Source organism: Poecilia reticulata, linkage group LG8 (assembly GCF_000633615.1).
Source record: "Poecilia reticulata strain Guanapo linkage group LG8, Guppy_female_1.0+MT, whole genome shotgun sequence".
NCBI lineage: Eukaryota > Metazoa > Chordata > Actinopteri > Cyprinodontiformes > Poeciliidae > Poecilia > Poecilia reticulata.
The window spans coordinates 17,377,015-17,391,475 of NC_024338.1; the positions used below are offsets into that span (position 1 = coordinate 17,377,015).

Here is a 14,461-nt window from a genome sequence, read left to right on the forward strand (position 1 = left end):
GCCATAAAGCCAGGCCAGCTGTTATGACTGTGACTGAAATGTAGATCCATATGCTGCATGATGCCCTTTACTGCATGTCTGCACTTTAAAAGAAAGTTAAATCTCCCACAAATCAGATTAAATGGAACAGCAGGGGCATAATCATGTTATGGGATACACAAAAAAGCTCCTCAGTAGGCTAATGTGCTTGTCGTTGCTGTTCACTAGGCTTCAGCTGGGAGCCAGTAGGCCTAATTGGCTGCACAGTGCCTAATCAGACTTGTTGGATTGTCTTGTTCAACATTTTATCCCCATCCTTGTATCAATTTTCAGCTAAATTGCCTGGTTCACCAGAAACGCAGAAGTATTAGGGAGTCGGTGCTGCCATTATGGCGCTTTTTTTCACCCTTGCAGATTTTACAACCTCGGGTCTCATTTCTTTTAGACACAAGAAGAATAAAAAACACTTTGATTTGAGCATTATATATTTATTAGTTGTAAAATTTAGTACATAAATAAATGCAAATTCATAGTCCTTGGATAGTTTTAGATTTTCTCACACTGGAGCCACAAACCCAAAGACATTTTATTGGGATTTTATTAAACCCAACATTCAGGTGAGACTGAAATTACGTTTGTTGAACCTGAACATCACCTTGAATTCACTGTCCTAGCAATAAGGTAAGGTAGCGGCAGCATCATGCTCTGGAGACACTTTTCAGAAGACCAAATTAAACAAGGAGGCAAAGATTTCCGTCTCTATTTGTGTAATGCAAGTAGAGACACTCAAATCGACTCGGTGGTTTCTTTGAAATTCCATGCAAAAAGTTTGTATTTGCAGAAAATGAGAAATGGTTAAAGTAACAAAAAAGATGCAGTGCAACTTGAAAACAAGTTAATATTCATTTAGAAACAACAATGCTAATGTTTTAACTCAGGAAGAGTTCAGAAATCGATATTTGGTGTAAAAACCAGGTTTTCAGTGCAGTGGGCTCTTCATTTTTAAATATTAAAATGATATTGAATGATACAAACAAAACGTTGTTACACATGGAAAAACAATTCCTAATTTTTTTAGAGTTGGTACACAAATAAGTCATCAGTTGTAAGTTTAGATGAAATTTGTTAACCTGTTTACTTTAAATTTAGTAAATTCAGCTGATGTTACTTTCAAATTGTTAAAATAATGACATTTAAATTATGCTCTGCATTTCAAAATCCGGTTTTCTTTTTTTCTGTTTGCTACTCATGTAATGTTAAAATCAATAGCTGTAACAACACCAGCATGACGCTAAATATAGTTAGCATGGGGTGCCCCCAAATGAAAATCTGCTTAGGGCCCCAAAAAGGCTTGGACCGGCCCTGATAGTTAAATGTATTACAATGGAATGGATGTAATAATTAAATTAATCTACAGAAAAGATTAAGCAGCATATTTTTAATGAGAGGGAATAGAACATTTAATAAATGTAGATTAAATTAATTTTAAAAGCATTTTAGAAACAAACCAGATTTTATTGTCACTGCATTCATTTTTCTTCCATTTACAACCGCCTGCTTTGTTAACACCGTTTTTGATTTGGTACTGATCTGAGCAGCAGATCTCAGTGTAAAATCTTTCATCACATCTAAAGAGCAGAAAACGTTTAAAACGTCTTTTTTCCAGATTGAGCAGCTCCGTTAGATCACTTCTAGAGCTGAAGCGCAGAGAAACGTGAAGCTTTGAGTCGGCTGAGCCCGCCGGGATGACGAGGAGACGGGGAAGTTGCCTCGGCTGCAGCCAGATGCCGGTTGCAGCAGCAGCTGGTGGGGGGTGGACCCACCTGTCTCAGACTCCCCCAACCCCGCCCCGTCTCCCTCGCCTCTGCTGCGGCGAAAGCGACAGATGGAGTCCGAAGGCTTGGCTGCGGTCCTCCAGGTTTCCTCTTCAGGATGCAGGTTTCCTCTCCCAGCCGGGTCTGAAGGCGCCATGCCAGGGGAACACGCAGCCCAGGCCTGGTCTCGGCCCCTTCATCACTGCTGGGGTCAACTGCTTACAGACGGGGGTCACCTCATCGCCTCGACATCCAGCAAACACTCTGCTGCCTCCATGTGGCCGAAACACGAAACTGCATGCTTGGTTTCAATCTGAAGGCGTTTCTGGAAACCACGTGAATATTTTTTCACAGAGGAAAGCAGGAGGTATGGAGGACCAAACCTGACATAATTAGAAATAAAAGCAGAAATATAGATATCTTGTTTTTCCTTACACATGTTTTCATCAAGAAATTTCTATATTTTGTTTTTCATTTTGATTAAACATGCATTTTTCATCAAGGGATGTATATATTTTTCATTTTTTCTCTCTTTAAACATGTGGACAATGCAAAGAAAAATACATGTATAAGGAAAAGGAAAAGCAAAAAATATAAATTTTCTGATGAAAACCCATGTTTAAGAAAAAGGAAAGAAAAAATAGATATTTCTACTTTTATTTTTAGTTGTGTCAGTTTTGGACCTCCATAAAAAAGAAGCAATGCAAGAATACCAAGTTTTTTTTTTACAGCAAACACTATGGAAGTAAATACGTGTCGCCAGGATTTTAATAAAAAATGCCGCTAAAATTTTAATGTTGTATATTTATGCTTACTCTTTTGGTGTTCAAATATAAGCAGAATAAATTTTTAACCTAGAATAAATTTGTCAATTTTTTCACCTGGTTGAAATTTTAATTGTTATTTTCACTTCAAGCTAAAAAAAAAAAAATTATATCCCTATTTTGAAGTGATGACATTATCAATAGCTGTTTTTCAGTTTGTCGGTGATAAAAAAAATCTAGCTTGTACAAAATTCATCTTTTCAAAAATATCTTCAGTCTCTTCAGATTCAACTGGCTGAAATTCAGCGTCTAAAATTTCAGAGTAAAAATGGCAAGACTTTTGTACACTTAAAATGAGACACAATTATCTTACAGGTTAGCAGATAGAACAAAATGTGCAAATGTTTGCAAAAAAACTACAAAATGTTAAGATTGAGCTCAGAAAGTTGAACATTTCTGTTCTTAAAAAAGTGGAAAATTCTTGTTATTAAAGTGGAAAATTTGGGAGAAAGAAACTGAAATTTTTAGATCTATTTCAGGAATTTTCTAGAAAAAAAGCTTGGGGGAAAATGTCGATTTAGTGAAAAAAAAGCTCATAAAAATACCTCTTTTTATTAATATTAAAGCTGCAGAATGTAACTTCGAACCATTCAGACTAAAAACAACCAATCAGAGCCAAGAGGAGAGTCCTAGCGCTGTGAATCATCCTCATGTACTCGCTGCTAAATGTATTAAAGGCAGAGAAACAATTTACCTTTACAGGAAAACCGTTTATCCGCCATTATCTGTTGCTATGCCAACTAACCTTAGCATTCATGACATGCTCTGTTGTCAAACAGACAACAAAGAGCAAGAGGGTGATTGACAGCAATAAGACCCGCCTCCCGACTCTTGCTGGTTGTTCCCAGTTAGCACTGGGAGAAGAGATTATCTGTCTGATATTAAACTATCACAACAGTTTCAATAAATATGTACAAAATATTTTTTTATAGAAATTGTGTACTGTATGGAACTATTGACTCATACTTTGCTGAAAAGTTCCTTGCAAGTTAGTTTCACCTTATTTCAAGTGAACTAAGATATTTTTACTAGAAACTAAACCAAAAATATTCTGTAACATTTTGTGCCAAATCTATGTAGAACACGCTGACACAACGCTGCGCGTTCTCCAAGGAGCACGTGCGACAGAATGAGCAGGAGAGCATCGTAACACGAGGTGCAGGGGTCAAAAGGTCATGTCAAAACAACAGAGCACCGAACTCCATCATGCAGTCAGCTGGTGACCTTTTATGTCTCCAGTTTGGTGATAAATCAGCGGGTGAGGCTCCAGGCTCCAGCTCATTAGGGATTCTTTGAAGGAGCGAGTCGTCCAAACGACTTGTTCCACTCTGGACTTCTCATTAACCTCCTGCATCTTTGATTGTTACCCACACACACACACAAACACACACACGCACACACACACACACACACACACACACACACATACACACGCACACACACACACACACACACACACACACACACAGTTTGAGTTCAGAGGAAATCATCCAGATGAAAAAGAAGATTCGACCCACATAGCTTTTTTGTTATTCAGATGAATACATTCTGCTCCCTTCTGACTTTAACCACAATGACTTTTGATGTTTTTTTGGGAGGTTTGTTAAGAGCAGAGCAAAATTAAAACTCATGCCTTCGAGTTATATTCTCTGAGTGTCTGATTTTAGTCCCAAAAACACATTTGGCGCACGTCAATAGATTCTGCGCTGTTGTAGTGATGGAAACGGATTTATTTAAGCTCTAAATTACAGAATTTCAATGCAAAAACACAAAATCTTAAAAAGTATTTCGGTCTACTCTCTAGTGCAAATATACTTCACTAATGTTCTTCTTTTGCTTGCTTTTGTTTTAAACTTCTTTTCTTTTCTATGTAACTTTGTTTACTCTCTCAAACACTTGAAATAAGACAAAATTGGCAGGAAGCCTTTTAACAAGAAACAGGCCAAGTATTAGCCTCACTGGCAAATAATTTCACTTATATCTAATACTTTTTAGGCAGTACTAAGGAATTATTCACTTAGAACAAGCTCCTATATCTTGCTGAAAAGTGACTTATAAGTTAGTTTTGTCTTATTTTATATAAACTGAGATATTTGCACTAGAAATTAGAACAAAAATACTTGGTAATATTTTGTTTTTGCAGTGGAAAAAATAACAAGTTCAACTATCAGATTATTTCACTTATGCCAAGACATTTTCCCAATGTAATAAAAGAAATAATCTCTTAAACTTGAACTTTTTCATTAATATTTAATCATTATTCACTTAGAACAAGCTCCTATATCTTGCTGAAAAGTTACTTGTAAGTCAGTTTTGTCTTATTTCAAATCTGCGGTAGAATCAAGACCAAAACATTTAGTAAACTTTATTTTTTTGCTGATTTTCCAACTCAAGCTTTATTTTACTCTAAAACACTTGCGGATGATCAAAACTGTTCTAAAATCTGCCGTGAGGCGAATAACTCAGGGGATAACAGGATTTCAGGTTTCCGTTAAGCTCTAATACTTTGATTTAATGGGTGATATCAGGAGATTTTCCACACCGTGTGAAAAGTGAAATTAGTTTTCCACTGGCCCACTGTGAAAATATAAAGACTGTGGGATGTGTGAAAGTTGTTTAAAAAAAAAAGGTTTGGTAATAGCAACGAAAGAAGCTTCTCAATTACTGCAGAACATGAAATGAATCCAAAGAGACCCATTTTCTTTTCTTTTCTTTTGCCAAATATGCGAGTCATTAACATTCATGACTCAAGCGCTATGGGAATTACCAGATCCCTGCTTGAAGGAGAGGAAAGGGACGGACACATAGGGATACAAACGGATAACAGCCGAGCTCAAACCGGAATGATTTCCTTTTGGGATTTCAGTTTCCCTGCATCGCTTCAGTTTGATAAAGATAACGACTCTCCGCCATAAACCTGAGCGGGAACGAGTGCAAATTAAATCCGATTTCATCAAAAACAAAAAGCAAACTGTTGCCAATAGTCTTGTGTAAATAAAATTAGATCCAAAATCAGAGATGTGCTGGTGAAAGCTTACTCATCAAGAGTATAAATGTCACAGTTAAGGGGTGATTTGAGCCTCCTTTTGGATAATTACCACATCGGTGAGCATCTTTCAGCAGGAAACAAATATTTAACCCCAACTGATACAGTCAGTATAGCTTCTTATTTCATAAAGGTGAATTTTTACGCTGTTTTAGGGCGTCTTGTCATTTTAAATCCAAATAAGCTGCTGCTGGCCACGCCCCCAAACTCAACATCTACACAGCTGTATTTGAATATTATACAAACATCTTCTCTGGATGGTAAGCTAACAACAAAACACTTAAATTTTCCATTTCCTGTTCTACTGTAAAGCGCATACGGCGGTAAAACCAGCTCACAAAAGCTGTGGAGTTCTACTTGGGTTGCTAGGTAACGGGGCTGGGCCCGCAGGTGTTGCTAGGTAACGGCGTAGGTCCCTTCAAATGCGACTCAACATTCGGGAGGTTTTTGAAAATGGCTCATATTCCAGTCCAGACACCAAAAAACATTAATTTATCGTCAAAAAACGACGAGTGGGTGTTTTTAAGTGCTTGTGCTGTTTTTAGAAGCAGTGAAGAACCAAATAGAAGTATAAAAACGTACAAAATGTGAATGTAGCATAACATGTTCCCTGTTGAGAGACGGATCCCGTGGTTCCGGAAAATATGTTTTTTATTTAAGACGGGTGAAATGGTTGGCCTCCATCGATGTGAATATTTCATACTGTACTAACTGTAAAGCACGGTGGTGGCAGAAGAAAAACTGTGGGTGTACGTCTGGTGAAGTTTTTGGTTAAAACATGTTTGTTTTTCATTCATTTGTCTTTATTTTTTATTTTCATCAGTTTATTCTACTATGTCATCATTTTTGTACAGCACTTTGGTGCAATTTTAACCCGTTTTTAAAAGTGTTATAAATGAATTTTGACTTTGACATTCAGTGGGTAGAGAATACAGAGTGTTTACTCAAGTCGGAGCAGCAATATTTCATATTAAAATTACTACAGTAAAAAGTAAATGCAAAGCGTCCTAAAAGTAAGTTTGTGTTTTTTCAATAAAGTTACTGTAATTGCGTAAATATAACTTGTTACTACCGAACTCTGATGTGCTTCTATCATGGCCGCCATGTTTTCCCGCCTCTGGCGGCAGTCCGGCCAGTTTGGGACGGCGCATCCCTGCAGAAGCTGGTGTTTGGGTTTAGTTGGTGGTGTGTAAATGCTGTGAGATTGTGGTTTCTAGTGTCAGCATGGCTCTAATCAGCTGTTGGAAGGCGGATGAGCCGGCGGTCTCTCCCCGTGGCGGCACCCTGGGTCGAAAGCCGGTTTGAAGTTTAATGATGCCAGCTGCCAGCTCCACCAGGCTTTGAGCGCTAATGAGCTGGCACTGGCGGCGGACGGGGGCCGCAGCGGCTGCACCTGGAAATGTAGCACACGTTTCAAAGGGGCGGGGCTCCGCCGGGGACGTCGAGGGCCTGCTGGAGACCCAGGACGGCACCGAGAGCCCCGCGTCTCTTTGAAGAGCGCCCCAATTTCCATATTTCATTACACACTGCTGACTGACAAGGCCCTGCCAGATGTTCTATTTTCAGCTATTTAAATTTTGACCTGCTTTCCTATCATGGATGCAGAAAGACAGAAATAAAGAAAGAAACACACAAAAAAAAAAAACACACCAGTTTTCATCAAGATGCCAAGGATGATGCATATGGAGGACCAAAAGTGACATAATTAAAAATAAAAGCAGAAATATATATCTTGTTTCTTCTTTTCCTTACCCATGTGCTTTCATCAACAAATGCATATTTATTTTTCTTTTCATTACATGGGTTTTTGTCAAACAATTTATATATTTTGTTTTTCCCTTTTCCATAAGTTTTTGTCAAGGAATGTATATATTTAGTTTTTCCTTGTTCTTATACATGCATTTTTGTCAAGAAATTTATTTTATTCTGCATGTTTAAGGAAAAGGAAAAACAAAGTATATACATTTTTTGACGAAAATGCATGCTTAAGGAAAACGGAAAAAGAAAATATATGCATTTCTTAATGAAAACTTGTGTAAAGAAAAGGATAAACAAAATATATATATTTCTGCTTCTACTTTAAATTACGGCAGTTTTGGTCCTCCATAGGAGGGGCTAATGTGATTGTTCTACTCCGGTAGAACAATCACATTAATCACACTTTAACTTGCACATCTTGTCTTTCTATACAGACGTCTGCTGACAGTCTGTCCTTTGGGTTTCTCCGTCTTACTCAAGGACGAGACGCATTGTCTGTTTCAGGGATCAAACCCTGAAACCTTGTATTTATGAGACTATGAGTCTCCAACCACCATCCAGCAAGTCAGTCCAGAGCCGCGTTGGCCCCAAAGTGAGTGATGCATGATCCGGAACGCAACATAAACCACGTTCATGCCGCCTCTCCGTCCCTGAGACATCACAGATGATTCATTCTAGTGGTATTCCTGTTGAAATGGCTCTTAAATTGCAGCATCCATGCTCAATACCTCATGCAAAAATACATCGACAACCCTGACCTTTTTGTGCGTCTGTTGCCAATCCACTTTGTCATCCTCAGCTGAAAGATCAATAAGATCTGGTTGCTACAAAACGTCTGCATTATACTCCTCTTTGGATTTGGAAAACTCTTGATAGGGAAAGAAACAAGGAAGGATGAAATTAAAACACTTATACAACCAAAAAGGATGTAATTCTCTTACTTAGCAAAGCGTAGATGACGCACTTTTTAAAAGTTATTAGCAAAGGAAATTTAGATTCCTCTAAGCTAGGGTTAGCATTAGCAGCTTGCCCACTTACCCATTTCATCAAATTGCTTACGTTTAAAATGGGAAATATGACGTAGAATCAACTTTTCTGAGCTTTATATCATATTATAATGTTATTCCTTCATCATAAACTTTGTGCGTGGTGAATTTTACATCCCACCCCAGACTGTGTTTGGGCCGTTTCTCTTTCCCGTTCTTCGATACCTCCGCCATTTTAATTTTTTGTGTCAACTCCGTTTAAGGATGACCAGCGGCGCCCTCTGCTGGAAGGCGGCCAAACTACAACATTAAAAGACAGTCTAAGTTCGCTAGTTAAAAGCACCAAGAAATTATTATTAATAATAATTAGACAAATAAACAGGACATGTCACTTTCATTCAAAATGTTTGTTATATTTGACCAAGTATTAATAAATGAGATAAAAGCTGATTTAGGTAAAGTCGGCTTTTGTGCAAAAAGTCTCTAGATAAATATGGTTTTACTTATTATATTATTGTAAAGGGAATTACCCTGATTACAAATAAAAGTTTTTTCTAAGCAGACATTAATAGTTAATCGGGTTAGGGTAGGGTTAACCCTAACCCTAATTCTTAAAGGTCTTTCTGAATTTTTAAGATAAATAGACAGAAAAAGCTCCAAATACTGTGTGTCTATTTTTTGTGACATTTGGTAAATTATTTAGACAGCAGTGATTTTAAAAACAAACAAACTCACTAGCTTTTCCAAAATCAGATTTAATATCCAAGCAAGATTTGTGACAAACTGCAAGCAACAATGACATCACTTCATGGGATGTAGAAATGCATAATCAGGTTTTATCTCAGTCAAAGTCGGAGTGTCTATATATTTATGTCAGAAAATCATAAAACTTAAGTTTTGTAATGATTCCTGACAGAGTTCCAGGTTAGATAGTTGCTGAAAGTCCAGAATCTGAGCATTTTGTGTTTCTTCACTTTATTTTTTCCTCACGTTTCTTTTTGCAGAGTGGCTCCAAACGAGTCAGGGGTCAGCAGGACGGGGTTAAAGTTGCAGGCCAATTTGGCTCCACCGTTGCGATCAGGTAGATTCCTCTGAGGTTTTCCTGCGATGAAGCGGTTTGAACTCTCAACCCCTGAGCTGTCGGTCAAAAGCTGATGATTTGGGAAACTGCTCAGACAGTAAAAATGGGTCATGGTGCTAACAAAGCAATTATTATTTCAAATGGATTTAAAAAAAAGAAAAATCTGCACAAGCCAAATAGATTTAGGAGTTTAAAATAGTTTCTGGTAAACTGACACTGATTTTAATATACTGCTCAAAAAAATAAAGGGAACACTTCAGTGTTCACTTAAATGTTAAAGTGTTCCCTTTATTTTTTTGAGCAGTGTATTTATAGAATGTTTAGAATTATTTAAAATGAATAATAAAATTAATAAAGAATTTATTGCAGTAGCTTTTTCTCTTATAATTTATTAAAAACATAACTTATTATGGTTGCTAATTAACTTAATGAGATCAAATGCAAAGTTAAAAAACAATTATTTTCCGTTTTCAGGTTTATTATCACCAGGGCTGGTCCAAACCTTTTTGTGGCCTTAAGCAGTTTTTCATTTGGGGCCCCTCATACCAACATGTCAACACCACACGCTTCATAATTCCTAAGTTACTTTATGTGTCTAATGCACCTACTATCATTAGCATAGTTTATAATCAGCTTACATCATGCTGGTGTTATTATAGCTATTGATTTTAACCTTATAAACTAAGAATACATATATATTTGGATTTTGATATGCAGAGTGGTATTTAATGTGCCAAATTATTTTAATTATTTGAAAGTAACATCAGTTGATGAGCATTAAATTTACAGTAAACAAATTCGATATCTTGTCAAAAGCAAGAATAGATTATTTTTGTAACTATAAACAGATAAAGAATTCTTTTCCCACATGTAACAGCATTTAGTTTGCATGATTCAATGTTATTTTAAATATATATAAAACATATAACAAATCTATCAAAAAGTTAAATATGTAAACTTTGGTGCTCTTGGGAGCCCCCTGGTGGTTTGATTATCGGTCCTAATAATTCCAACAGGATCTATAACATTTATCATTATTAATTAATAACTTCTTGTTTCCCTGGGGTTTAAATACAATGCAACACATAAATAATCTGAGCTTAAAGTTTAAATGTTGTTCCACACATCTTGGAGAAGCAAACTCTCCATAAAAACCACTGGACCTCGTCCACATGCTGCGTTGTGTCAAGGTTAGAGAAAAATAAATTCACTTCAACCTTTTTCGAGGTTAAATTATTAAATATTGTCCAATCAGCAAAAATTAAATGTACAAATTTTAATTGCACAGGTGCCAATATTTGTGATTTTGTAAAAAATAAAAGAAATCCAATTAATTCCTTTAAAAAGTATGTTTAAAAAGCTGGTTAAGTTTTAATATAAGAAAAATATATAGTTATGCCCAAATTGTAGTATTTAAGGACTGAAATGATAATATTAATGCAAATCACAATTACAGATACTCTGTAGGTAGTGTATATTTGAACAGAGTAAAATGACAAACCGGTTCAGAATTTGCTGCTGTAACAGAAAAACATTGCATATGAAATACTCACATGCTTAAAGATGCATTTTCTTTTATTTTTTGCTGCAAATCACGTGAACTGTAAATACTTTACATATCCCCGTCAACCTGAGCAGTTGGTGGGTTAAAAATAAAAGTCACTGATGCATAAAAAGCAGGTGATTAAGAGACGCCACATGTTCACAAGAATTACCTACAAACATGACCAGAAATATTCAGTGTTATGAATTTATTAGCAAGTTAAAAAAAGGTTTAGGTACAAAAATGTAAACAGCTTTTTCCTCTTAAAACTCATCTCAATATTAAATTACTTGCAAGAATGAGTCACATTTACCTTCTTTGTTGTTTCCTTAAATAAATTAGGATATTTTAAGCATATTTCTTCCCTTCTCAAGAAACTGAGCTCATATCAGTTCCTGGAATGTAATTTCAATCAACAAAGTCTCAAAATAAACACATTTTGAGGCAGAAATGAATCCCTTACTTTTCCCAAAGTCAAAATGTTCGAGTGTGAAAGACTCCAGGCACAGAGAGGGTGGTTAGGATTCAGACGCAGGCCTCTATTCAAATATTAAGTTCTCCTTGACATTTTCTGCACAGCACTGGCTGCTCATCCCTGTCGCATCTCCACGCTGCAGATGGAACAGCACGACCCGGTGACATTTACAAACTCATCTGCCTCAAGGCGATAACGTTCTTTTATCAGAAACGTCTCCAAAAAGTCCTGAGATCTCCTGCAGCGTGCGTCAAATTCACTCAGGTTTGCAAAAGGAAGAACCGTTTCTGTTTTTACTTTAAAAAAATATACATCTGCTGAATTTTCTAACAGCAGAATAGAAAAAGTCTTCAAATGGACCGTTTTTGCCACCAGAGGGCGCCATCTGTTGAAACAAGGTCAGACATGCCTGGGGGTCCTGGGTGGCAGCCAAGGATGCTGTGAACAGCAGCGGGGTCAAAGGTGAATTGTAGTGAAAGCAGAGTGAATATAATAAAAGCAAATGTAAACAAACCATGTAGGGTGGTGTAGAAGTGATGCAGCAATGCAAACGCGTGAAACAATGTGCACAAAAAAAAAAAAAAACAAAGAACAAGATGAAGTGCTCTGTATGAAGGAGGAAACGCTCCTTTACTTTATTGAAAATGAGAAATCAATTAGAAGCAGCCAGAAATGCAATGAAGAAACTGAAACGTGAGCTGTGCGGATTTAGCTTCTGCATTGTTCAGATTCCTGGATGTAGGAAGGTCAAGATGAGACCAAACTGTGCGGCTTCGCCGGTGGTTTTACTCCAGCAGACGGGAACTTTAGAAGTCTGGGCGATCCTTCTTCAGTTTGCTGTAGTCCATGTTCACTGTGAAGAACTGGGAAGAGAGACACATTTTAGCTCCAGCGCATTACTTTTGTTAATTTGAAATATTTCTACTTTTAGATCAAGCTTGAGGTCAAGTTCATCAGATTTGGTCAGCGTTAACTAGATTATGTGCTTTCATTAATTCATCTGAAAGACTTATCCACAGATCAACACACTAAGTCCTGATAAAACCATTAACACCGTTTTTCCAAAGTGTCAGCAGTGTCATGTGGTGGAAAAACCACTGGAGGAGTGTATTTTTATTTACATGACAGACACACACCTTGTACTGGTAGTTTGGACTCAGTTTGTTCCAAGGCTCTGGGTTGTTCTTGCGATCCCAGCTGAGGGGCAGAACAGGAATAGGTTTACAGAAAAGGCCACAGCAGGTCACAGACATGCATTTTTCATCAGCGGTGCTTACGAAACGTCGGGGTTTCTCAGGCCCAGACGGGCCAGGTACATCAAGGACATGGCCGCCCCGCCACCAATGAAGAAGAAAAGGGGAATCAGCTGCAAGAAAAACGGACTGAAAGTTAAACAGGAAGCATCATTTTCCTTAGATGCCATAACAGTAACCTGCACAAACAGGAAGGTCGTCAGTGTTTTGACAACACAGGCCAGAAACTCGGAGATTAAACTTTGTCTATTGCCAACAATGATCTGCATAAAGCAAAAATATTCTCAATCACAGTTCCCTACCAAACACAACGTTTCTTCTGGATACATTAAACAAATACAGCTTAAAAGAACCAACATCCTGCTTATCTCAGCTACATTTATTTAAATATTTTTGTGCTTTTTTTTACAATGACAATAAAGAAATTTAGATCCTATTAAGACATAAAACAGACAAAATATACAATAAATTAAAATCAATGGGTCATGAATGGGACTCTATTCTGGCAAACTGAGGTACTTAAATTATTTCTATTAGGTGTCTCTGTCAAACTGTAACTTTGGTAATTTACAGAAATTTCAAAGTCAACAAAATACAAAAATTTTTTATTTAAAGTTCAGAATTAACTGGCTTTAATTAAGCTAAAAAAATGGACATAAGAAAATACTGAAAAATGCCCAAGCCAACTGGAATATTTTCAAGCATCCTTCAATATTTTAATATTTTAAACCGATTTTAAAATAAAATAATAATAATAATAATAAAATATGGCCTCTGACAGGATGACCAAATAGGAAGGAATTCAAGCTAACAAAAGTAGCCGTCAGGAAAGTACATCGTCACATCTAGTTTTCGTTTTGGTTAACCATTAACTACCCTTCTTTGTGTCGTTTATCTTCTTTGTGTCTTAAAGTCTAAAAGCTTCATTTCTTACCAGTTTGTTTTAAACATTTACATCCCGAACTGCATACATTACGAGATACAAAACCAGTGTCGCCCGACATAAAGCCTGCTAAGCTAAGTTAGCTACAAAAATTCGGAAAAGATCCCGTTTTATCACAAATCCCCCCAAAATTATCCAATACTACAGATAAGCTCTCGGTACTTACAGCGGGGTGGTTTCTGAGTTGCTTGCGGATTGTAAGAAGCATTTTGACGTCTGAAAAGTCCGCCTTTTCTCGAAAAAACAACCGCTTATGTGAAGAAATGCTACAACTGTCCTCACTTTTATCGCTCGTCAGGCGGAAGAAGGTCGATGAGGAATCAGAAAGATGCACATTTCCTGACAAATCTTGACCTTAAAAATACGAATAAATACTCTGCGAATCGCTTCTAATTTTCATCCTACTTTCATAGAGTGAATCCTAAATTATTTCACATTATTACATTAACACGACCCAGAGCGTTTAAGCAGATTTTTAAACAGGCAAAAATTGTGGCCAACCGGCCGTTTTTAACCCAAAACGAAGAGACACAAGACCCCAGAATGCTATTCAGTGAGCAAAACATTGCAGTAACAAACTGATGTTTTGGAGGCTTTTTTCTGCTAATTACATCAACATCAACGAAAAACACGACATTTAACGTTAAAACATTACATCAGACTAATGAAAAGCATCTTTAATACAGAAATTTGAGCCTAATGGTTTATTTTCAAAAGGCAAACAAGCAGAATCATAACATGTATTTTAATTTACTGAAT

At 36.9% G+C, this 14,461-nt stretch overlaps 1 protein-coding gene and 1 long non-coding RNA gene across 2 annotated transcripts; both read right to left on the minus strand.

The window, feature by feature from the left end:
• Positions 1-7,923: 7,923 nt before the first annotated feature.
• On the minus strand, positions 7,924-8,627 carry LOC103468909 (uncharacterized). Its single transcript, XR_534268.1, has 3 exons — positions 8,460-8,627; positions 8,180-8,289; positions 7,924-8,071 (listed from the first exon to the last, which is right to left on the minus strand). It is a non-coding gene; the product is annotated as an uncharacterized LOC103468909 (long non-coding RNA).
• Positions 8,628-12,108: 3,481 nt separating this feature from the next.
• Positions 12,109-14,157, minus strand: LOC103468910 (NDUFA4 mitochondrial complex associated). Its single transcript, XM_008416293.2, has 4 exons — positions 13,869-14,157; positions 12,784-12,872; positions 12,643-12,703; positions 12,109-12,369 (listed from the first exon to the last, which is right to left on the minus strand). Exons 1-4 carry the CDS (start codon positions 13,908-13,910, stop codon positions 12,313-12,315), a joined length of 249 nt encoding a protein of 82 aa, XP_008414515.1. The 5' UTR covers positions 13,911-14,157; the 3' UTR covers positions 12,109-12,312.
• Positions 14,158-14,461: the final 304 nt, after the last annotated feature.